Below are 25,785 nucleotides of genomic sequence, written 5' to 3'. Positions count from 1 at the left end.
GAACTTCTTTATGCAATTTATGACTTTAATTCGGGGAAAACTCCAAGGCTGGATGGCATACCAGTGGAGGTATACCAAACATTTTTTGATATACTCAGAGGGCCATTATTAGCATGTTTTAACCACTCCTATATAAATGGTAGATTATCAGATACTCAACAAGAAGGTCTGATTTCATTATTACTGATAAAGGATCCAAGTGCTAAATACAGTATAAAGATCCAGACCATTTAAATAATTGGAGGCCTCTTACACTTCAGTCTTGTGATCCAAAAATTCTAGCAAAATGCATAGCACATAGAATTCCAAAGCTATTGTCAAATCTTATTCATCCTAAGAAGACAAGTTTTTTTACATGGACGACACATTGGAGATAATATAAGACAAGTACTGAAAACAATAGAACACTATGAAAAATCTGGGAAACCAGGCCTGGTATTCATAGCTGACATTGTCAAAAGGCTTTTGACTGGAGTTTATATATACATGCCTGGAATATTTCAATTTTTGTAGAATCTCTTGTAAAATGGGTTGAAGTTATGCATAGTAATCCTAGGTGTAAAATAGTTAATGGCTACTTCTCAGAAAGATTTTAACTGTCAAGAGGAGTAAAACAAGGTTGTCCACTATCGGCATATCTATTTATTATTGCCATCGAAATGTTAACTGTTAAAATCAGATCCAACAATAATATCAAGGTGTTACAAAGTATCAAGGTGTTACAAAACAAGGTGCTTAAAAACAAAGGTGTCATTGTATGCTGATGATTCATGTTTTCTTTTAAATCCACAATTTGTATACCTTCACAGCCTCATAGAGGATCTAGATACTTTTCTAACCTCTCTGGATTACAACCAAATTGTGATAAGTGTACTATATTAAGTCATCAAAAAGAAATGAGGACCAAGGCATTCTTCATATAATTAATTAAAATGCCTTTATTTGTATGGCATGTTCAATAGAAACAAAGTTTTAAAGATCCAACGCGTTTCGGCTGCATGGCCTTCGTCAGGGAGTACAAAGAAATAATGCAATGTCCTCTTTTGAACAACTTTTCCAATTAGCCCTAATTAGAAGAGGGAGTGGTTGCAAAATTGATTGGACACACCTAGTAAGCAATACTATACACATTCAAAAGTGAAATACTGTAGCTATGTTATCATAAACATTCAACTCCAAACTAGAAGTATCAGAACACTTAGAAAGGTAGTTCTAACCTTAAATATGACTGGGAGAAGTGTCAAGAATAAAAAAGCAATATTTTCCATAGTACACATCAAAACATAAACAACAACAGTCTAAACATGGCTGAGGGCAATTGAGCAAAATGTCCACTAGATGACAACAAATGGACCTATCACGAACCTACAGGAAGGGTGAGAAATCCATATCTTCATTTAAACCAGGGTATTTAGTGGCCTGTAGTTTGTAAATCCAAAATCAGGATGTCCAGGACCCAGTCGCACAGGGCGGGGGTCGAGACCCAGGGTCTCGAGCTTAATGACGAGTTTGGAGGGTACTATGGTGTTAAATTCTGAGCTGTAGTCGATGAACAGCATTCTTACATAGGTATTCCTCTTGTCCAGGTGGGTTAGGGCAGTGTGATTGTGATTGAATCGTCTGTGGACCTACAGTGGGGCAGAAAAAGTATTTAGTCAGCCACCAACTGTGCAAGTTCTCCCACTTAAAAAGATAAGACAGGCCTGTAATTTTCATCATAGGTACACTTCAACTATGACAGACACAATTAGAAAACAATATCCAGAAAATCACATTGTAGGATTTTTAATTAATTTATTTGCAAATTATGGTGGAAAATAAGTATTTGGTCAATAACAAAAGTTTATCTCAATACTTTGTTATATACCCTTTGTTGGCAATGACAGAGGTCAAATGTTTTCTGTAAGACTTCACAAGGTTTTCACACACTGTTGCTGGTATTTTGGCCCATTCCTCCATGCAGATCTCCTCTAGAGCAGTGATGTTTTGGGGCTGTTGCTGGGCAACACGGACTTTCAACTCCCTCCAAAGATTTTCTATGGGGTTGAGATCTGGAGACTGGCTAGGCCACTCCAGGACCTTGAAATGCTTCTTACAAAGCCACTCGTTCGTTACCCGGGCGGTGTGTTTGGCATCATTGTCATGCTGAAAGACCCAGCCACGTTTCATCTTCAATGCCCTTGCTGATGGAGGGAGGTTTTCACTCAAAATCTCACGATACATGGCCCCATTCATTATTTCTTTTACACGGATCAGTCGTCCTGGTCCCTTTGCAGAAAAACAGCCCCAAAGCATGATGTTTCCACCCCCATGCTTCAGAGTAGGTATGGTGTTCTTTGGATGCAACTCAGCATTCTTTGTCCTCCAAACACGACGAGTTGAGTTTTTACCAAAAAGTTATATTTTGGTTTCATCTGACATTCTCCCAATCTTCTTCTGGATCATCCAAATGCTCTCCAGCAAACTTCAGATGGGCCTGGACATGTATTGGCTTAAGCAGGGGGGACACGTCTGGCACTGCAGGATTTCAGTCCCTGGCGGCGTAGTGTGTTACTGATGGTAGGCTTTGTTACTTTGGTCCCAGCTCTCTGCAGGTCATTCACTAGGTCCCCCCGTGTGGTTCTGGGATTTTTGCTCACCGTTCTTGTGATCATTTTGACCCCACGAGGTGAGATCTTGCGTGGAGCCCCAGTTCGAGGGAGATTATCAGTGGTCTTGTATTTCTTCCGTTTCCTAATAATTGCTCCCATAGTTGATTTCTTCAAACTAAGCTGCTTACCTATTGCAGATTCAGTCTTCCCAGCCTGGTGCAGGTCTATAATTTTGTTTCTGGTGTCCTTTGACAGCTCTTTGGTCTTGGCCATAATGGAGTTTGGAGTGTGACTGTTTGAGGTTGTGGACAGGTGTCTTTTATACTGATAACAAGTGCAAACAGGTGCCATTAATACAGGTAACTAGTGGAGGACAGAGGAGCCTCTTAAAGAAGAAGTTACGGGTCTGTGAAAGCCCAAAATCTTGCTTGTTTGTAGGTGACCAAATACTTATTTTCCACCATAATTTGCAAATGAATTCATTAAAAGTCCTACAATGTGATTTTCTGGATTTTTTTTCTCATTTTGTCTGTCATAGTTGAAGTGTACCTATGATGAAAATTACAGGCCTCTCATCTTTTTAAGTGGGAGAACTTGCACAATTGGTGGCTGACTAAATACTTTTTCTGCCCCACTGTATTGGGGTGGTAAGCAAATTGGAGTGGGTCTACGGTGTCAGGTAGGGTGGCGGTGATATGATCCTTGACTAGTCTCTCAAAGCACTTCATGATGACCGAGGTGAGTGCTACAGGGCGATAGTCATTTAGTTCAGTTACCTTAGCTTTCTTGGGAACTGGAACAATGGTGACCTTCTTGAAGCATGTGGGAATAGCAGACTGGGATAAGGGTTGATTGCATATGTCCGTAAACACACCAGCCAGCTTGTCTGCGCATGCTCTGAGGACGCGGCTAGGGATGCCGTCTGGGCCGCCCTGCGAGGGTTAACATGCTTAAATGCTTTACTCACGTTGGCTGCAGTGAAGGAGAGCCCACATGTTTTGGTAGCGGGCCTTGTCGTTGGCACTGTATTGACCTCAAAGCGAGCAAAGAAGTTGTTTAGTTTGTCTGTGAGCAGAACATCGTGGTCTGCGACGGGGCTGGTTTTCTTTTTGTAATCTGTGATTGACTGTAGACGCTGCCACATACCTCTCGTGTCTGAACCATTGAATTGCGACTCTACTTTGTCTCTGTACTGACGCTTAGCTTGTTTGATTGCTACACTGTTTGTATTCGGTCATGTTTACCGGTCGTCTTTCCCTGATTAAAAGCAGTGGTTCAGTTTTGCACGAAGGCTGCCATCAATCCACAGTTTCAGGTTGGGGAAGGATTTAAGTTGCTGTGGGTAAAACATCACCGATGCACTTGCTAATAAACTCGCTCAACAAATCAGCGTATTCATCAATGTTGTTGTTTAACGCTATGCGGAACATCCCAGTCCATGTGATCGAAGCAATCTTAGGACCATGCCTCAGGAATACCTGGCCAGGTGGACTTGCTGTCCCCAGTCCACCTGGCCGTGCTGCTGCTCCAGTTTCAACTGTTCTGCCTGCAGCTATGGAATCCTGATCTGTTCACCGGATGTGCTACCTGTCCCAGACCTGCTGTTTTCAACTCTCTAAAGACAGCAGGAGTGGTAGAGATACTCTTAATGATACTCTTAAAGCCAACTGGCATTTACTCCTGAGGTGCTGACTTGCTGCACCCTCGACAACTACTGTGATTATTATTATTTGACCATGCTGGTCATTTATGAACATTTGAACATCTTGGCCATGTTCTGTTATAATCTCCACCTGGCCACCCCTCATAGCCTGGTTCCTCTCTAGGTTTTGGCCTTTCTAGGGAGTTTTTCCTAGCCACCGTGCTGCTACACCTGCATTGCTTGCTGTTTGGGGTTTTAGGCTGGGTTTCTGTACAGCACTTTGAGATGTCAGCTGATGTAAGAAGTGCTTTATAAATACATTTGATTTGATCTTGAAGCGTGGAATCAGATTGGTCGGACCAGCGTTGAACAGACCTGCACATGGGCGTTTCCTGATTTAGTTTCTGTCTATAGGCTGGGAGCAACAAAATGGAGTCATGGTCAGATTTTCCGAAAGGAGGGCGGGGCAGGGCTTTGTATGCGTCGCGGAAGTTAGAGTAACAATGGTCCAGGATTTTTTCCGCCCTGGTAGCGCATTCGATATGCTGATAAAGTTTAGGGAGAATTGTTTTCAGATTAGCCTTGTTAAAATCCCCAGCAACAATGAATGCAGCCTCAGGATATGTGGTTTCCAGTTTACATAGTCCAATGAAGTTCATTCAGGGCCATCGATGTGTCTGCTTGGGGGGGATATATACAGCTGTGATTATAATCGAAGAGAATTCTCTTGGTAGATAATGAGGTCGATATTTGATTGTAAGGAATTCTAGGTCAGGTGAGCAAAAGGACTTGAGTTCCTGTATGTTGTTATAATCACACCACGTCTCATTAATCATAAGGCATACCTCCCCACCAGAGAGATGTTTGTTTCTGTCAGCGCGATGTGTGAAGAAACCAGGTGGCTGTACTGACTCTGATAGCGTGTCTCGAGTGAGCCACGTTTCCGTGAAACAAAGAATGTTACAATCTCAGATGTCTCTCTGGAAGGCAACCCTTGCTCGGATTTCGTCTACCTTGTTGTCAAGAGACTGGACGTTGGCGAGTAGTAAACTTGGGAGCGGTGCGCGATGTACCCATCTACGTAGCCTGACCAGAAGACCGCTTCTTCTGTCCCTCCTGCGGTGCCGTTGTTTTGGGTTGCTGGCTGGGATCCGATCCATTGTCCTGGGTGGTGGTCCAAACAGAGGGTCCGCTTCGGGAAAGTCATATTCCTAGTCGTAATGTTGGTAAGTTGACGTTGCCCTTATATCAAATAGTTACTCCCAGCGGTATGTGATAAAACTTAAGATTTACTGGGGTAACAATGTAAGAAATAATACATTAGAAAAACAAAATACCGCATAGTTTCCTGAGAACGCGAAGCGGCCATCTCTGTCGGCACAGGATGTAGAAGTTTTTGGTTGCAGGTCTAGGAATGTTTGAAGGCCTAGGAATGGTTGAAGAAGTGCAACATTCACCATTAACTCTGCAGATAGCACTACTGAGTGATTTGAAAAGTAATGGTCAATCGATCAATAATATTTTTAGCCAAATATTGTCTTTTTAATTTACAATCTGTAAAAACTACACCACTAGATGGCACCATACCACACCAGGTCTATAAACACTGACCTGATGGGGCCATGAAATATGTTATGTAAAACTTATGCACAATGCCCTTCCATAATTATTGGGACAGTAAATATTTTTTCTTCTTTTGGCTCTATACTCCAAAAGGTTGGATTTGAAATAAAAAAAAATACCGTGCAGACTGTCAGTTTTAATTTGGTATTTTCATTCATATCGGGTGAATCGTTTACAAATTACAGCACTTTTTCTACATAGTCCCCCCATTTTAGGGGAGTATTGGGACAAAAGTATTGGGACAAATTCACTTACATGTATGTTAAATTATTAAAATGTTAAGTATTTGTTCCCATATTCATAGCACACAATGACTACATCAAGCTTGTGACTCTGTTGGACACATTTGCTCTTTGTTTTGGTTGTGTTTGAGATAGTTTTGTGCCAAATAGAAATGAATGGTAAATAATGTATTGTGTAATTTCGGAATCACTTTTATTGTAAATAAGAATAAGAATAGAATATGTTTCTAAACACTTCTACATTAATGGGGATGGCACCATGTTTACAGATGATCCTGAGTGAATCGTGAATAATGATAAGTGAGAAAGTTACAGATGCACAAATATCATACCCCAAGACATACTAACCTCTCACCATTACAATAACAAGGGAGGTTAGTGTCTTTTTTGGGGGGGTATGATATTTGTGCGTACGTAAGTTATCCACAACTGTATGCAACTGTGTGTACCTGCGTGCACCTGTGTTGGTCATAATGATGCCTTTGATATTCATATTAATTCAACAAATGGTGAATGGACCCAAGGGAGATGCCACAGCAAGTGTTTGTGCGGGTCACAAGTAATACAGAGGGAAAAGGATAATATAAATCAATACATGCTCTCAAATTCATACATTGACCATCGATGAGATCAAAATGATAGTTTTAACCATGTTTTGAGACAATACAGTGCTGTTGTTTTTATGATTACATTGTTTATAAAAGATGGAGAACAACAAGCTTATATTTTGGATTCTGATGCGGTACAGACGTTGAATTAAGGCAGGGTTCTCCAACCCTATTTCCGGAGAGCAATATATATATATATATACACACAGTGGGGAGAACAAGTATTTGATACACTGCCGATTTGACAGGTTTTCCTACTTACAAAGCATGTAGAGGTCTGTAATTGTTATCATAGGTACACGTCAACTGTGAGAGACGGAATTTAAAACAAAAATCCAGAAAATCACATTGTATGATTTTTAAGTAATTCATTAGCATTTTATATTTGGTACAGAAACCATTGTTTGCAATTACAGAGATCATACGTTTCCTGTAGTTCTTGACCAGGTTTGCAAACACTGCAGCAGGAATTTTGGCCCACTACTCCATACAGACCTTCTCCAGATCCTTCGGGTTTCGGGGCTGTCGCTGGGCAATACGGACTTTCAGCTCCCTCCAAAGTTTTTCTATTGGTTTCAGGTCTGGAGACTGGCTAGGCCACTCCAGGACCTTGAGATGCTTCTTACGGAGCCACTCCTTAGTTGCCCTGGCTGTGTGTTTCGGGTTGTTGCCATGCTGGAAGACCCAGCCACGACCCATCTTCAATGCTCTTACTGAGGGAAGGAGGTTGTTGGCCAAGATCTCGCGATACATGGCCCCATCCATCCTCCCCTCAATACGGTGCAGTCGTCATGTCCTCTTTGCAGAAAAACATCCCCAAAGAATGATGTTTCCACCTCCGTGCTTCACGGTTGGGATGGTGTTCTTGGGGTTGTACTCATCCTTCTTCTTCCTCCAAACACGGCGAGTGGAGTTTAGACCAAAAAGCTCTATTTTTGTCTCATCAGACCACATGACCCATTCTCCCATTCCTCCTCTGGATCATCCATATGGTCATTGGAAAACTTCAGATGGGCCTGGACATGCGCTGGCTTGAGCTATATATATATATATATATATATATAAAAACAAAGAATGACACAAGTAACACAAATATCACAAATATCATGTATTATCAGTATTAATTGCACATTCATTTCACAAACTCACCCTCTATCCTCACTTCTGCTCCTATGACAAACATTTCTACATGGAAACAGCCCTTCATGTCTATAATACATCTTTAGCCGTAAAGGATATAAACTAATTGAGAGAAAAACGGAACAACATAAGCTTGTTTACTGATCCAGCCACCTTCAATGTATACAAATAGCAGCATCCTCCTCCCTGGCCTAGATCCTGAATCTTGGTGTGACACTGGCCACAGCATTACTTTCTTTTCTTCACGTTGGGCCGAACCTCTGCATAGTTCTTGTTGACCTGAGAGAAGCGGATTATTTGCACCTCGTTGTTCTTGGCCTTGAAGTCCTGCCACAGGTATTCCGGAGACAGAATCTTAGTGGGCTTGTTGTAAAGGAGATATCTGTTCAGGTGGCTTTCCTCCTGCCATGCCGCCTCGATGGAGTTGGCGGCATCGGCCTCCAGCTGCTTGCGGCAGTACTTTGTCAGCTTGTGCACGTCCCTCACATAGCCAGCGATGGTGGCGCCTCCATAGTAGTAGTCTCCTTCCCCCGCGGGGATGTAGGCCCGCGAGGCAGGACGGCGTTCGTAAGGGTAGTGCTCGTGGGTCTGCTCATAGTAACCTGGGTGAATAGTGGCCACCAGCCTGCTCAATGTTTCTGCCCCCCACCGTCCGTGGAACTTCGTGTCCACATCCAAGCAAAAGATGTAGTCCGCCTCCTTGCCTATCTGGTTCTCGATGGCGGTCTGGATCATCTCCATCCTCCTGGAGGAGATCTCCTGCCAGCGGTTGGAGCCAGGGACTGGGATGATGGTTACATTTCTACCGGGAGCGAGGACCACCGCTGGCACATCTTCCCTCCGGTCAGTGAAGATGTAGTAGTGCACTTTGAAATCCACCATGAAATGCTTCTCGGCAGTCTCTAGGAAGTCACGCAGGAAGCGCACATACCTAAAATACAAGGAGAACCATGTAGTTTTCAGTTGCCCGTCTCATATGGCAAGAGGATAACTCAATTTTCTGTAATTATGACATAATGTACAGTCGTGTCCAAAAGTTTTGAGAATGACACAAATATTCATTTTCACATAGTCTGCTGCGTCCGTTTGTATGATGGCAATGTGCATATACTCCTGAATGTTATGAAGAGTCCCTCTTTGCCATGCAAATGAACTGAATCCCCCTAAAACATTTCCACTGCATTTCAGCCCTGCCACAAAAGGACCAGCTGACATCATGTCAGTGATTCTCTCGTTAAAACAGGTGTGAGTGTTGACGAGGACAAGGCTGGAGATCACTCAGTCATGCTGATTGAGTTTGAATAACAGGCTGGAAGCTTCAAAAGGAGGGTGGTGCTTGGAATCATTGTTCTTCCTCTGTCAATCATGGCTACCTGAAAAGAAACACGTGCCATCATCATTGCTTTGCACAAAAAGGGCTTCACAGGCAAGGATATTGCTGCCAGTAAGATTGCACCTAAATCAACCATTTATCGGATCATCAAGAACTTCAAGGAGAGCAGTTCAATTGTTGTGAAGAAGGCTTCAGGGCGCCCAAGAAAGTCCAGCAAGCGCCAGGACCGTCTCCTAAAGTTGATTCAGCTGCGGGATCGGGCACCACCAGTACAGAGCTTGCTCAGGAATGTCAGCAGGCAGGTGTGAGTGCATCTGCACGCACAGTGAGGCAAAGACTTTTGGAGGATGGCCTGATGCCAAGAAGGGCAGCAAAGAAGCCACTTCTCTCCAGGAAAAACATCAGGGACAGACTGATATTCTGCAAAAGGTACAGGGATTGGACTGCTGAGGACTGGGGTAAAGTCATCTTCTCTGATGAATCCCCTTTCCGATTGTTTGGGCCATCCGGAAAAAAGCTTGTCCGGGGAAGACAAGGTGAGTGCTACCATCAGTCCTGTGTCATGCTAACAGTAAAGCATCCTGAGAACATTCATGTGTGGGGTTGCTTCTCAGCCAAGGGAGTGGGCTCACTCACAATTTTGCCTAAGAACACAGCCATGAATAAAGAATGGTACCAACACATCCTCCGAGAACTTCTCCCAACCATCCAGGAACAGTTTGGTGACGGGCAATGCCTTTTCCAGCATGATGGAGCACCTTGCCATAAGGCAAAAGTGATAACTAAGTGGCTTGGGGAACAAAACATCAATATTTTGGGTCCATGGCCAGGAAACTCCCCAGACCTTAATCCCATTGAGAATTTGTGGTCCATCCTCAAGAGGCGGGTGGATAAACAAAACCACACAAATTCTGACAAACTAAAAGCATTGATTATGCAAGAATGGGCTGCCATCAGTCAGGATGTGGCCCAGAAGTTAATTGACAGCATGCCAGGGCGGATTGCAGAGGTCTTGAAAAAGAAAGGTCAACACTGCAAATATTGACTCTTTGCATCAACTTCATGTAATTGTCAATAAAAGCCTTTAACACTTATGAAATGCTTGTAATTATACTTCAGTATTCCATAGTAACATCTGACAAAAATATCTAAAGAAACTGAAGCAGCAAACTTTGTGGAAATAAATATTTGTGTCATTCTTTTGGCCACGACTGTATAATCTAAATCAAGATATTTTTAAACTTTGAGGTAGGCCTGCTGAGACTGAGACTCGCTAGTTTGGGAAAAGGGTGTAGTGGAGACTAAGGCACTCAAAGTTTGGCAGTCAAAGTGTGGAACGTAACAGCGAGGAACACTTAAGAACAAAATGTGTGGGTTGTACATTTTTTTTACATTTCTTCTCAGGTAACCAGAGCAAGTGCAAACTAAGTTTAAACCTATTTTTACTGGTCACTCTTGTACATGTCCAGGTGACATGTATTTTTATGTACCCAGGAGGTAGAGAAAGGTAAAGAGAAGCGATGGTCTAGCAGGGGCCATGCTCTATGTGTAGGCTACTGTGAGTGTGAGTGAGTGACACAGGGAACAGGGAGGAGGGAGGGAGAGACGAGAGACAGCAACCAACCAAGCCGACGGGCGCTATAGTAGACTAATGGCTGCCATAGCTTGGTTATTTATCATCCAATATGATTACGTAGTACCTGTTTTGACAGCATCAAGCCAAGCTTCACCACTCAGATGACTTAAAAAATATGGCCGCAGGAAGATGTTTTTCAATTTATCAGGGGGTGTTGCAGCACCCTCAGCACCCCTTCTGCCCATGACTATGCCTAAACAACATAACATAAAAAAACAGTTCTGTAGCAATGTGGTTTGTGCAATAGGCTATAGGCCCAATACATGATCATCACTGCATATGGGCTATGCTTGAATTGCCATTCCAATGCTGTTCTTCTCAGACCATTTTGAAATTATATTTCAAAATTGTAGGTACATGATCACACTGGTAATATATAATTTGTTATATTACTTGAGGCACAGCTGAGTGAGCATAATCATTTTTTAAAATTTTATTTTACTGGATTGATAGTCTGCATCTGATGGGGCCATTCTGAGGGGAGGGAGGGAGAGAGCAGCAGTGAGGCTGTCTCTCATCCGACTCATCATCCCTCTGCTCTCCCTCGCTCTGCTGACAAAAAGGGGACATTCTTCCAGCTGATGGCGAAACTCAAGTTGCACTGCATTATTTCTGCCTCATGCACCAATTCATGTTGTTACTCATGGTAGCCTAGTGGTTAAGTAGTTGAAAGGTTGCATGTTCAAATCCCTGAGCAGACTGTGTGGAAAATATGTCGATGTGCCCTTGAGTCTCTCTCTAGTCATGACTTTACAGGTTTCGAAATTTCACAGTATAAACTTTGCTGTGTGCTTGAGGCTTCTTTATACAGCCTAAGGCTCGAGGAAACCATAAAGACACGGTGATATGAGGTATCTGATTGGCCAGCGGTAGACCTATACGTGCACTTGATTTTCTCTCTGGGCCTGCCGGATATGCGGAGTTCTACCTTCAGACACATGAAATGGTTAAAAATGGGAACAACGAGAAAAAAATAGGAATGCAAGGCTTTATCATTGTTTTTTTTTACAGAAATGTTTGATGACCAACTACGAATGTTATTCTACATTTGAGGCTCAGTGCTACCAGACATCCTGGTAGGGACGGCTGATGTGTGTGAGACTACTTACTTGCCAACAGCAAAGACAGTTGTGGCAATGCTGAGGTGCATAGGCTTGTAAATGCTGTCAACAATCAAGGGATTAAAGGTGCCTTCCCAGACAATTGGTGCCAACCAAGGAGTAACAGTTACCACATTGGTGCGCCTGAAAAAAAAAAAGATATGTTAAAAGCTTGTGAACGCCCAGAGATATTCAATGCATCTTAAGCAACTCTTTCATAGTGACTACATTTCCTGTACTTCCAAATGCACCTTCTCCTACTGATACTATGTCTACTACTAACAATAATACATTCATAATAACTTACCCCTTTAACACACTGGGCTGCTTATACAGGAGTCTGAAAAGACCATGCAAAAAATGACATTGTAAAATAGCGTACTGCTTTCAAAATGGCTGCAGTTGGTGAGTTTTGCAAAGAGGTGGTATCGGGTGAGATTATTATAGTAGAGTAGACCAAAGAAGAGTCTCACCCCTGTGGGGACAGCATGTCCCGGGTCCTACAACTACAGTTTTCCCGCCTGAAATTGACAGGGTCCTGCTGACACAACCTTCAGAGGGGGTCAAAGTTAATACTGTGTTAATACTGAATGATAGCATCAGGAGAGGTTGTGGAGGGTTAGGGGTTCACAAAAAAAATATACAAAAATAAGTTGTTTGTTTATTATGTCAGTAACACAAATGATCTTACCCCAAAACTTCTAGAATTCTGACATCCTTATTTTTCACCTCACTGTTGAAGAAAAAATTAACATTTTAGGTGACTTAACTAGTATGTCAAATCAAACAGAAAAGAAGTACAAAATGTAATTATTTCCATATTTACAATGGTAATGTAATCAGAAAATGTGATCTCAAATTAGATCTTAATCTGTGGTCCTGACTCTCATTGTCATGAGCCCCCTGGGCTTTTTTTAGAAGGCTACATTTCAGCAATCACCTATAAAATAGATGACGGCATAGTGTCTTTCTGATGGGATTATATACGGGATGGGATTTCTCTCAAGATTGGATTATATCATTGACAAAGATACAAACAAATGAACACTAAACAAGTTCCGATCTTACCCAAATGATGAGTAACAATATGTTAAAACCAGGACTCTAAAAAGGAGATAGAAAGAGGATTGATTAACACCATGTACATCAGCTATGATATCGACAATGCCCAAAAACATATATGTAAAAAGAAGTGATATGCAGAGAAGCATACATTTTGGTTAAATGCCATTATCAGCTCTGTGCAAACACAAGTGTTGACACACATAGAGAAGAACAATGGTGCGTAATCAGAGTGCATACACAACGTGTGGACGTAATTCAATAATGTGAGAAGAGCTAATAACAGAAGTATATTATAATTAAATATCATGATTATCAAAAGTGGACATCACAAAATTCATAGATTTACAAAATGAATGATATCTTAATCGTGGAAACCATCAGTATGACAACACTCATACATTGCATTCTGATGTTGTTCTGATGTATTCAGAATGAGAACACTTGTATTCTGATGTTATTCTAAGACTATGATGAAGTTTCCCCAAAGATCAGATATCACTAATTTGACTTAATAAAAAAGTATGATTCAAAGAACTGGCAGAGCCATGGAAGGACGGATATTCGTGCAAAATGCATTGTTTCTCCCAAAGTTTGTAATTCTATTCAATCAAACTTCGAGTGTTTGAAGTAATGCAGGACTGTATCCCAAAGCCAGTAGAATCTGTGCCTTTTACTGTTTCACCAGCAAGGATGTAGGCCTATCCAGTGCCAGTGGACCATGTAAATATGGGTGTGACCAAAGCTCATGTGTAAGGTAAGAAAAGCAGCATATCTCTATAGAACAACAAACACACTATGGAACAGGTTAAGCACCTTTTTTATGTTGGAGGGCGTTGAATGGCAGGGATACCATAAGCTGTTCCACTTTTTTTGTTAAAGTGCTACTCCAGTCACCTTTTCACCTGATCTGTCACCTGATTTACTTTAAAAAAAACATGTTGCTTCTATATTGTTCCTCAAGCAAGGTTTGAGGCCGATGACGTAGCTGGGGGAAGTCTTTAAACAACTTTGACTTAAAGGAATGAAACGGAGTGTAATACCACCCATATTTCAACAAACAGTGCCTTCAGAAACTATTAATACCCCTTGATTATTCCACATTTTGTTGTGTTACAGCCTGAATTCAAATTGTTTTAAATAAATAAAAAATCTCACATCTACACACAACACCATAATGACGAAGTGAAAATATGTTTTTTTAAACATTTTTTTACATTTATTGAAAATGAAATACATAAATATCAATTTACACAAGTATTCACACCCCTGAGTCAAAACTTTGTAGAAGCACCTTTGGCAGCGATTACAGCTTTGAGTCTTTCTGGATAAGTCTCTAAGATACTTTTTTTTTTTTTTATTCTTCAAACTCTGTCAAGTTAGTTTCTGATCATTGCTAGACAACCATTTTCGGATCTTGTCATAGATTTTCAAATAGATTTCAGTCAAATCTGTAACTCAGCCACTCAGGAACATTCATGGTTTCTTGGTAATCAACTCCAGTGTTGTTTTGGCCTTGTGTTTTAGGCTATTGTCCTGCTGAAAGGTATATTCATCTCCTAGTGTCTGGTGGAAAGCAGACAAACAGGTTTTTCTCTAGGATTTTGACTGTGCTTAGCTCCACTGGAACACACTTTTGTGTGTACTCACTAACAGGGATGTAAACAAATTTGTGCACAAAATTTGAGAGAAATATGGGATATTTTATTTCAGCTCATGAAACATGGGCCCAACAGTGTACATGTTAAGTTAATATTTTAGTTGAGTGTAATTAACACATAAAAAAACAAAACATAATTCCATTTTGACATTACGGGGTATTGTATGTCGGCCAGTGATATAAAATCTAAATGTTATACATTTTCAACTCAGGCTGTAACACAACAAAATGTGGAAAAGGTCAAGGGGTGTGAATACTTTCTGAAAGCACTGTAATTCCTGTTCTAGAGCAGAAAAACTTGTTTAGGTTCCACCCCCGAAGAATGATGCAGGCTACCCCCTCCGTGACCAGTGAAGGTTATCTTGTTTAAATTCAATGACATTATGTTGTATTTTTGTTATATGAAATTGTGCCAATTTTGTATTGTTACTAAGGGCTCTATTTTAACAAACATAACCCAATGGTAAATCTTGGTAACACTAAAGGTTCGGGGGTATGTCTGGGTTTTGATGAATAAACAAGTTGTGACAAAATTATCTCCAAGGCTCATGACAAGATGTGTAGAATAGCATTATGAAACTGGACATTTTTCTCTTTGCCCCATGGTAAAATGTGTTGGAAAGCAGGAAGTTATCTGGGGCTGTGATGATACCTGCATTTTAGTCAGTTTTCCATGGTAAACACGGATCAGATCGAACGCTTTGGTCCTTTAAAAACCTGCTGTCGGCTATCTAAAATAGTGTGTGCTATGGCTTGGAAAATAAATAAATGTGACTCTGGATGACACAATAATGATGTTCGTTTCCAACATTAAGAATGTTAAACATTAGAAAGTGACTCGAATGTTAGTCCGTTATAACCTAGATTGTTAAATAGCCTGCCCCATATTTGCTAAATATGTTGGAACATGTTTGCAGTCCACATTTTTCAAACTGCATTGCTACAATACGTTAATGCATGGCTGGAATTGGCACTGATATAGATAGGAGCAATTTGCATTTCGAAAATGCACTGCATGTTCGACCCAAACCTTATAATAAAATGTGCCCACCATCGCCGTTGATATGGCCAGTCTATAGTAATAACTTGACGTCCCTAAACTGACTTCATACAGTTACTGGCACCTTATATTCAATGTGCAGTGCACATAGACCTAATGACTCCAAAATCTTCACAGAGGTCACATGGACAAAACTCATTTAAAAAATGTGAAAGTCTGTTGACTGCTCGTGTTATTTTACTAAAACATTGGTTATAGGCTACTCATTAAGCTACTTTGCCCCTCCGCTTGCTAAATCAATGCCATAACCAATTACGTTACCACTAAAACCATCTTTAAGAGTCTTAAATATCACCAATATCGCTGCTTGAAACTCGCACGTTGGCGAACCTTGTTAAGCCCACACCTCAAATATTTCCAAGCAAACCAGTTGATCTAAAACTGGTAAACTACTAACCTAGGCGCCAGCGATGGAAAATAGCAGAGCGCTAGTTTAAACGCCAAAGAGCATGCATTTGACACTAGCGACGCCTTAATGCCAGACGAAAATAAAACACTAAGTATGATTATATGTATTTTACAGGTATAAGAAAGGTTTAATATTATAGTAAGTAATTTAAATCTGATTGTTACTATATTTAGAAAGCATTTCAATAATTTCAAGCCCAATTCCCACACTTTTGTTGAATAGAAAATAAATCATATGATTGTTCATATCTACATATCTTTATCATACTGTGTACTTGAGCTCGTGTCCTCAAAATTGACTTCACCTCAGCAAATTATAAAATCATTTTTACTAGAAAGATGAGATTTAAATATTTCTGGCAGTGTAAGCAATACGAGGTACTTGCAAAATTCATAGATTGACATAATGAATGATAATATAATCATCGTGGAAACCATCAATATGACAACACTCATACAGCCTGTTTCATTACAAGTGTATTCTGATGTTGTTCTGATGTATTCAGAACGAGAACACTTGTATTCTGATGTTATTCTATGATGGAAGTTTCTCCAAAGATCCGATATCACTAATTTGACTTAATAAAACACAGAAAACGCAACATACCCCAAAAGTACGATTCCAAAAAGTGGCAGAGTGATGGAAGGATGGATTTTTGTGAAAAAACGCATTGTTCCTCCCAAAGTTTGCAATTCTATTAAATCAAACTTTGAGTGTTTGAAGTAATGCAGGACTGTATCCCAAAGCCAGTAGCCTTTTACTGTTTCACCAGCAAGGATGTAGGCCTATCCAGTGCCAGTGGACCATGTAAATATGGGTGTGACCAAAGCTCATGTGTAAGGCAAGAAAAGCAGCATATATCTATAGAACAACAAACACACTATGGAACAGGTTAAGCACCTTTTTTATGTTGGAGAGCGTTGAATGGCAGGGGTAACATAAGATCTTGCACGTTTTTTTGTTAAAGTGGCACTCCAGTCTCCTTTTCACCTGATCTGTCACCTGATTTACTTAACAAAACGTATTTTGTTCTCTATTGCTTCTATATTGTTCCTCAAGCAAGGTTTGAGGCCGATGACGTAGCTGGAGGAAGTCTTTGAACAACTTTGACTTAAAGGAATGAAACGGAGTGTAATACCACCCATATTTCAACAAACAGTGCCTTCAGAAACTATTAATACCCCTTGATTATTCCACATTTTGTTGTGTTACAGCCTGAATTAAAATTATTTTTAGACATTTTTGCAAATGTATTGACAATGAAATACAGAAATATCTAATTTACATAAGTATTCACACCCCTGGCTCAATACTTTGTAGAATCACCTCAGTGTAGATTTGGACTTGTGTTTTAGGCTTTTGTCCTGTTGAAAGGTGAATTAATTTCCCAGTGTGGTGGAAAGCAGACTGAAACAGGCTTCCCCCTAGGATTTTGACAATGCTTCGCTACATTCTGTTTCTTTTTAATCCTGAAAAGCTCCCGTCCTTAACAATTACAAGCATACACATAACATGATATAGCCACCAGTATGCTTGAAAATAAGGAGAGGGGTACTGAGTAATGTGTTGTATTGGACTTGTCCTAAACATAACACTTTATATTTTTGCAGTATTACTTCAGTGCCTTGTTGCAAAGAGTATGCATGTTTTGGAATATTTGTATTCTACACAGGCTTCCTTCTTTTGACTCTGTCCAGTAGATGAGTTTTGTGGAGTAACTACAATGTTGTTTTCTCTTATCACAGCCATTAAAATCTGTTTTGAAGTCACCATTGAACTCGTTGGGCGAAATCCTTAGTAGGTTTTCTTCCTCTCCGGCAACTGAGTGGGACGCCTGTATCTTTTTAGTGATTGATACACCATCCAAAGTGTAATGAATAACTTCCCCATGCTCAAAGAGCTATTCACTGTCTGCATTTTATTTCATTTTTAACCATCTAATAATAGGTGCCCTTCTTTAGGAGGCACCGGGAAACCTCGCTGGTCTTTGTGGTTGAATCTGTTGTTGAAATTCACTGCTCGACGGAGGGACCTTACAGATCATTTAGTGTGGGGTATAGAAATGAGCTAATCTTTTAAAAATAACATTATATACTTTTATTGCACACAGAGTCAGTCCTTGCAACTTGTTAAGCAAATTTTTACTCCTGAATTTAAAAAATATGAATGCAACATGCAACAATTTCAAAGATTTTGCTGAGTTAAGGAAATCAGTTAATTGAAATGAATAAATTAGGCCCTAATCTAGGGATTTCATGACTGGGAATACAGATATGCATCTGTTGGTCACAGATACCTTAAAAAGAAGTAGGGGTGTAGTAGATCAGAAAACCAGTCAGTATCTGGTGTGACCACCATTTGCCTCATGCACCGCGACACATCTCCTTTGCACAAAGTTGTGCAAGGAGTTGATTGTGACCTGTGGAATGTTGTCCCACTCCTCTTCAATGGCGGTGTGATGTTTCTGTATATTGGAACACGGTATCGTATTTAAACCAGAGTATTCCAAACATGCTTAATGGATGACATTTCTGGTGAGCATGCAGGCCATGGAAAAACAGGGACATTTGTGTACAGGTCCTTGTGTTGTGTGACAAAACATTTTAGAGTGGCCATTTTGTGTCCCCAGCACAAGGTGCACCTGTATAATGATCACCCTGTTTAATCAGCTTTTTGATATGTCACACCTATCACTCGATTTAGTGTATCATGCAGCCCTCAGGTTCATTATAAATCAAAAACATCTAACACATCATTGTGATCTCTATAGCGCTGTTGGCTGGTCATCATTGACCGTGCGTAGGCTTAAACATTGGTATACACTGACTTATCAGGCCATATTGGGTAAAATGCCATTTAATCTGTTCTTTTTTAGTCAGGTCGGTAAATAAATATCAATTACGGTCCCATTCTCATTTGCTTCTAACAGTACCAAAAATTAGAACAGGTCATGGTAGAAATAGTTTGAGTTACTTAGCACCATGGTCCTGGAATTCTCTCCTGAACATTTTCAAATTTGATGATCTAGTTTCATTGGTGGAGTTTAAACACTTGATTGATGATTATATCATAGAAGAGTATCATTGTTTTTAGGCCAGCTGTTTTTAGTCAAGAATAGTTAATGTAAAAGGTTTTTGTTGTACTGTATGTGTCTTTATAGTTTTGTTTAATGATGTGTTAGTTTATGTAAGTTGTTTTGTCTGAAACATTGTTCCCCCTGCTGCTATTGGACCAGGTCTCTCTTAGAAAAGAGATGTTATCTCACTGAGAAAAACCTGTATAAATAAATGGAAAAAAAATCAATTAAATGTGGATGGATTATCTTTTTAAAGGAGAAATGCTCACTAACAGAGATGTAACCACATTTGTGCACCAAATTTCAGAGAAATAAGCTTTTGTGGATATGGAAGATTTCTGGGATCTTTTATTTCAGCTCATGAAACTAACACTTGTTGAGTTTCTATTTTTGTTCATTGTACATTACCTATAATACAATGAGCTCAAGGAGAAATACAAACACCTAGCACGAGTGTAAAATAAAATCACGTCAGTCTGACAAATGAGTTTGTCTTACGAGTTTTCAAACATATTCTCATGTTGCTCACCCGAGTAAATCCTTTCCCACACTTAAAGTTTTTATTAAGTGTATGACGGATAATAAATGTAGCATCATGTACATAATATACATACACATGCTGTAGTATTAGTTAATTTACTAATTAGAGTCACCACAGACAATTAATGAGTGATTTTTATTACAATCAGACCTGGGTTCAACTATGCATTTCCAAGATCTTGGACCAGAACAGCATGTATTGTGATGCAGCAAATGCAAATCACTTGGACATTTCTGCCAGTTGTAAATGAGCTAGCACGCTGCCGTCATGCTGAATGTGCCCGATTTAGGGAGAGCTATATTGTTCATTCAGCCAGACATTTTTTAAAAGTACATTAGCTTATTATTTAGCAAGTTTCAGCATCTTACAGTTAAAGTCGCTTGCCAACCAACATCCCATTGAAATTAATGGTATCCGCTATCGGTGGCAGCCATTGTTGGACACAGCCTTCATTGTGGTGCTCTCAAAAGCACAAAAATGTCCTTCTCCAAAACAATAGACACAGCCACTCTATATTTGAAGGTTTAATAAGTAGGAACTGATACTCTAATTCATTATCATAAGTGTAAAATCGGACAGTGGTGTGAAGCAATTCCTGATTTTTCACCTGAATGTCAAGGAGCGTTAAAACTGCAAATAATATCTTTAGGTAATTTAACAAGTCAGGCTTTCATAAAACCACTTAAAAATACATGGTGGAAATGGACTATCATTATGAATCTCTGAATTTCCTTACCATCCGAGTCCTCTGGTTCACTCAGATGGGAAGTCCAGTTTGCATCATCCTCATCCTTCAATCCTCTCTCAGGGTCTCCATTTCTTTCACATCCATCATCCTACAAGTTCTTTTCAAAATGCAACTCTCCTCCTTCCTCACTGTTGATCTTCCACCCCTCTGTGCTCCCTTTCATGCCTTCATGTCCATCGAGACTTGACTTTAGGCCATGAATTTGAGGAATTGACAATGTGGACAAGATGTTGTCTGTGACCTGGTTGGAGAATATTCATCTCAGGAAAGGAAAAATGCAACTCCACTTATTTACAGAAGAGCACACGGTTGATATCCTGTTATTAAGACTCACTTTTGCTCAAGTGACCCAGATGTCTATGATGCTGCAGCAGTGTCTTCAGGTGCTCGAGGTCAGAGACAGAATGCCAGAACTCCTCCAGGTCAGAGGGGGCAAGGCTGAGATGCTGTCTGACAGGATAAAAGGAACATTAAAAAGGTTTCTGCAGCACTCTCTCACAGAACATTCATCATATTAGGTGGGTGTTTTTTTTTCATTCTTGCCATTCGTAAGCTGTAAACAAAGGTTTATACATGCTTCCACTACAAGTGTGCCTTGCTTACTTCTGGAAGTTTGTTTTCACAAAGGTTTTTACACCCCATAATCATAGAGCACCTCATGGATTGTATATTTGAGTCATTTAGCAGACGTTCTTATCCAGAGTGACATACAGTTAGTGGAGGGGGTGTAGTTGGGATGCCAGGACAGAGAAGAGCTTTGACTGGGCTGAGCGGGAGCTGCCCACCCGTAGGGGTGCGAGGGCTAAGAGACCAGAGGTGGCAGAACAGAGTGCTTGGGTTGGGGTGTAGGGTTTGAGCACAGCCTGAAGGTAAGGAGGTGCAGTTCCCTTTGCTGCTTCGTAGGCAAGCACCATGGTCTTCAATCAAAGAAGCACTCCTCTCCTGTGTCTTTACATTAATCACAAAGGATTCAACTTTACTTGACAAAAAGGACAGTCATGAACAAGAAACTCTGTTCCCAAAGACTGGATCTTATACAGTGCCATTACTAAAACAATGACACCCCTAAGCGTATGATACTGAAGAAATAACATGACAAGCCTGACCATCTCTAAAGATTTCATGCTATTAAGATATTGAGCCTGTATCTCTGAGGTCTGGTACAGGCAGCAGCTCCTCCAGTCGGGAGAGAAACTCCCAACACCAGTATCTGCAGTGCTGTGTCATACCGAGGGCGTAACGTATTGGGAACCCCACCTGAGAGTGAAAAATAAAACAAACGTTGTTGAAACCAACACCTTGCTGGATTATTCATTTTGTGTGGCCTTTCATCAGTTACAGTAAAACAAGCAACATTTCACTACGGAGTTTTACATTGCTGGAACATGCTGGCCTATTGACTCTGAAAGCGACAACTATGATTCATTAGGGTATTTCCAACCTGGAAGAAGTGCTTCTTCTCAGAAGGGTCTTCGAGGAGGGTTTTGACCAGCACCACAAAGTTAGACTGAAGACTCCAACTCATTTCTACTCTGTGACTGGGCATGTAAAATGAATGATACAGCATCCAGACTACTTTAGACACCGAAAGTTACATACATCCTCATGCACAGCATGTACTGAAGACATTTTGATTCTGTCCAAATGAAGTTGGATGGTCTGGGGGTCCGGTGGGTTTTCATTACGAAACAACTCTAAAACTATCTGAAAGTAGAGTTTATGAGAATAATAGTCATTGGACTAAGATCATTTCTGAACACCCATCCCTCCACTCCTTCTCCACCCTCCCACTTCTCACCCTTGCTCTCAGTCCCAGGATGAGTTGGGTCCTCTGCCTGGAGCTCAGCAGCTCTGGAATCATCTCTGTCACCAAAGTCACAAACTCCTCCAGCTTCTCATACTGCATCACATTACACTCTTGAGCCACTTGCCACATGAAAGCTGACATCAGGCGTAGAGGTGGAACCAGGAGACGGAACGATGATAAAGGGAACAGTGAACCTACAGTAAAATAAAAAAGGAGCCAGTATGGTAACATAAGGATTGTGTCTGTAGCCAACTACACAATACCTGTAGCCAACTACACAATACCTGTAGCCAACTACAAAATACCTGTAGCCAACTACACAATACCTGTAGCCAACTACACAATACCTGTAGCCAACTACACAATACCTGTAGCCAACTACACAATACCTGTAGCCAACTACAAACCACTAATATTGATTTACCTGCCTGGTCTGAAAACAAGGGAGTCTGATCCAGGTTGTCATCAGGACTCTCAACTCTGTCTGCTGAAATCTATGGAAACCAACAAAACAAGAGGCAGTAATTGCACATCTTTAAAAGATTAACAGTAAGGCTAGCCTGTTGCAAACAAAACAGTACGTTCTCATTTTATGACTAAATGAATCATTGTCACTGTCATATGTTCTGAATAAAGCCGATTGCGATAAACAGTTGACTTAATTTTTCAAAAAGAAAATGTTACATTAATCTCGTACTGATGTATGTTGATACTGATGATGCTGATGATGCGTTGATATTGCACTCATTTGAACCGCGAACCCAGTGCCAAGAATAGTGGTTTCTTCAGTCGAACTATTAGATAATCTTCTTTGATAATACCGATAATTACCGGTCTATAAGTCTATGGTATTACACACATAACTAGTTATGATAGCAGTAGCTAGCTGGCTGGCAACTAGGTAAAGTAAACTCACCCCATTCCGTACAAATGTGCACAACCGCGACATTCAAACGAAGCTACAAAGAAAACTTAATGGGACTGTAGCGACTTCAAAATCGGGGGTGTGAACTAGGTTCCTATTCAAGCGTTGATCGACATGGTAATGGCTCTATAGTATTGGAGAAAAGTTGAAAAAAACGGACACTCCGTTACATCTAGACGTGTCATGTCGTAACGTACAGCACGCATAAAGCTACTAGTTATGTCTTACAATCTCTCCACCAGATGTAGCACTTCTATCTTCCTTTAAAAATAAGAAATGGACAGTGACGTGGGTAAGGGTGGGAATACCTCGTCATTATTCTCAAAGCCGCTGTTTACTTCTTCGATCACTTTAGCACCGCCATAAAAACCCGATTCAAATTCGACACAAACCTTAAAATAGGTATGCAATGACATATAAACTAGTTATAGTGTTTTATTTACATTATAGAGGCGATAAGGTGGACAGATCGAGGGAAAAAAAAGCAATTTTCCCACACTACATCTGTCCTTATCACTATCACGCATTAGTTTTTACTACAAAATTCCCCACCAAACCATTTTTAATTTTATATTTTTTATTCTTGATTCTTCTTTGCCTTGATGACAGCTTTACACACTTTTGGCATTCTCTCAACCAGCATTACCTGGAATGCTTTTCCAATGGTCTTGAAGGAGTTCCCACATATGCTGAACACTTGTTGGCTGCTTTTCCTTCAATCTGCGGTCCAACTAATCCCAAACCATCTCAATTGGGTTGAGTTCGGGTGATTGTGGAGGCCAGGTCATCTGATGCAACACTCCATCACTCTCCTTCGTGTTCTAACAGCCTTTACAAAGCCTGGAGGTGTGTTTTGTGTCATTGTCCCGTTGAAAAACAAATGATAGTCCCACTAAGCGCAAACCAGGTGGGATGGCGTATCGCTGCAGAATGTGGTGGTAGCCATGCTGGTTAAGTGCGCCTTGAATTTGAAATAAATCACAGACTGTGTCACCAGCAAAGCACCCCCACAACATCACACCTCCTGAATGCTTCACAGTGGGAACCACACATCCGGAGATCATCCGTTCACCTACTCTGCATCTCACAAAGACATGGCGATTTGAAGCAAAAATCTCAAAGTTGCACTCATCAGACCAAAAGAGATTTCCACCAGTCGAATGTCCATTGCCTGTGTTTCTTGGCCGAAGCAAGTCTCTTCTTATTATTATTGGTGTCCTTTAGTAGTAGTTTCTTTGCAGCAAATTGACCACGAAGACCTGATTCACAGTCTCCTCTGAACAGTTGATTTTGAGATGTGTTTGTTGCTCGAACTCTGTGAAGCATTTATTGGGCTGCAATCTGAGGTGCAGTGAACTCTTAATGAACCTATCCTCTGCAGCAGGGGTAACTCTGGGTCTTCCTTTCCTGTGGTGGTCCTCATGAGAGCCAGTTTCATCATAGCGCTTGATGGTTTTCGCAACTGCACTTGAAGAAACTTTCAAAGTTCTTGAAATTGTACAGATTGACTGACCTTCATGTCTTAAAGCAATGATGGACTGTCATTTCTCTTTGCTTATTTGAGCTGTTCTTGCCATAATATGGACTTGGTCTTTCACCAAAAAGGTCTATATTCTGTATACCAGCACTACCATGTCACAACAACTGATTGGCTCAAATGCATTAAGAAATAAATTGCACAAATTAATTTTTAACAAGGCACACCTGTTAATTGAAATGCATTCCAAGTGACTACCTCATGAAGCTGGTTGACAGAATGCCAAGAGTGTGCAAAGAATCTAAAATATAACATATTTTCAGTTGTTTAACACTTTATCACTCCTGTGTTCCAATTGCACATTGTGTTGACTTATCCAAGTTTATAATTTTAAAAAGCTAATTGATCATTAGAAAACCCTTTTGCAATTATGTTAGCACAGCTGAAAACTGTTGTTCTAATTAAAGAAGCCATAAAACTGGTCTCTTTCGACTAGTTGAGTATCTGGCGTATCAGCATTTGTGGATTCAATTACAGGCTGAAAATGGCCAGAAACAAAGAACTTTCTTCTGAAACTCGTCAGTCTATTCTTGTTCTGAGAAATGAAGGCTATTCCATGTGAGAAATTGCCAAGAAACCGAAGATCTCATACAAAGCTGTGTACTACTCCCTTCACAGAACAGCGCAAACTGTCTCTAACCAGAATAGAAAGAGAGGGATGCCCCTATTTCACATGTGTATGCACACCTTTAGGTAGAGCATGTGAGTATCCCTGGAAGTTGACACAAGCATATTGTTACAACTATCCAGTGGCACTAAGCTATCTAGAATGGTCAAATGTCTAACAATGAAGGTTAAAATAAAGACTCCACACATATCTGCCTTCACATACACATTTTTCCAGGGTAAGTGCTATCTGGGATACTTGGGATATCCCTGCCCTAAACCATAACCCCTACATAACCCTTACCTTAACCATTTTAAATGTAAACTTCAATGGGGTAACGTCAGATTTGGGACGTCTCAAGGATCCTGGATTGTATGGACCATTTCTCCAGGCCAGGGTTTTCAACAATGGACACATCAATTAACAAAAAATACAAGA

General features: G+C 40.5%; 1 protein-coding gene across 1 annotated transcript; it reads right to left on the bottom strand.

Annotated features, from left to right (window-relative positions):
* Positions 1-6,267: 6,267 nt before the first annotated feature.
* On the bottom strand, positions 6,268-16,927 carry LOC135515736 (globoside alpha-1,3-N-acetylgalactosaminyltransferase 1-like). The gene is made up of 7 exons (XM_064939434.1): positions 16,713-16,927; positions 12,984-13,019; positions 12,607-12,648; positions 12,389-12,466; positions 12,223-12,255; positions 11,925-12,059; positions 6,268-8,777 (listed from the first exon to the last, which is right to left on the bottom strand). Exons 1-7 carry the CDS (start codon positions 16,775-16,777, stop codon positions 8,075-8,077), a joined length of 1,092 nt encoding a protein of 363 aa, XP_064795506.1. The 5' UTR covers positions 16,778-16,927; the 3' UTR covers positions 6,268-8,074.
* Positions 16,928-25,785: the final 8,858 nt, after the last annotated feature.

This window comes from Oncorhynchus masou, chromosome 27, assembly GCF_036934945.1.
Source record: "Oncorhynchus masou masou isolate Uvic2021 chromosome 27, UVic_Omas_1.1, whole genome shotgun sequence".
Taxonomy (NCBI): domain Eukaryota; kingdom Metazoa; phylum Chordata; class Actinopteri; order Salmoniformes; family Salmonidae; genus Oncorhynchus; species Oncorhynchus masou.
Note: the sequence above shows the minus strand (reverse complement) of the source record. Positions and strands in the feature narration are given on the sequence as shown.

Coding starts and splice junctions, on each gene's coding strand:
- LOC135515736 (XM_064939434.1), bottom strand. CDS start 16,777: ATGCGTTTTTTCACAAAAATCCATCCTTCCATCACTCTGCCACTTTTT. Junction 12,256..12,388: donor GACATGCTGTCCCCACAGGG/GTGAGACTCTTC, acceptor TGGTCTTTTCAG/ACTCCTGTATAAGCAGCCCA. Junction 12,060..12,222: donor CAGCCCAGTGTGTTAAAGGG/GTAAGTTATTAT, acceptor TTTTTTTTTCAG/GCGCACCAATGTGGTAACTG.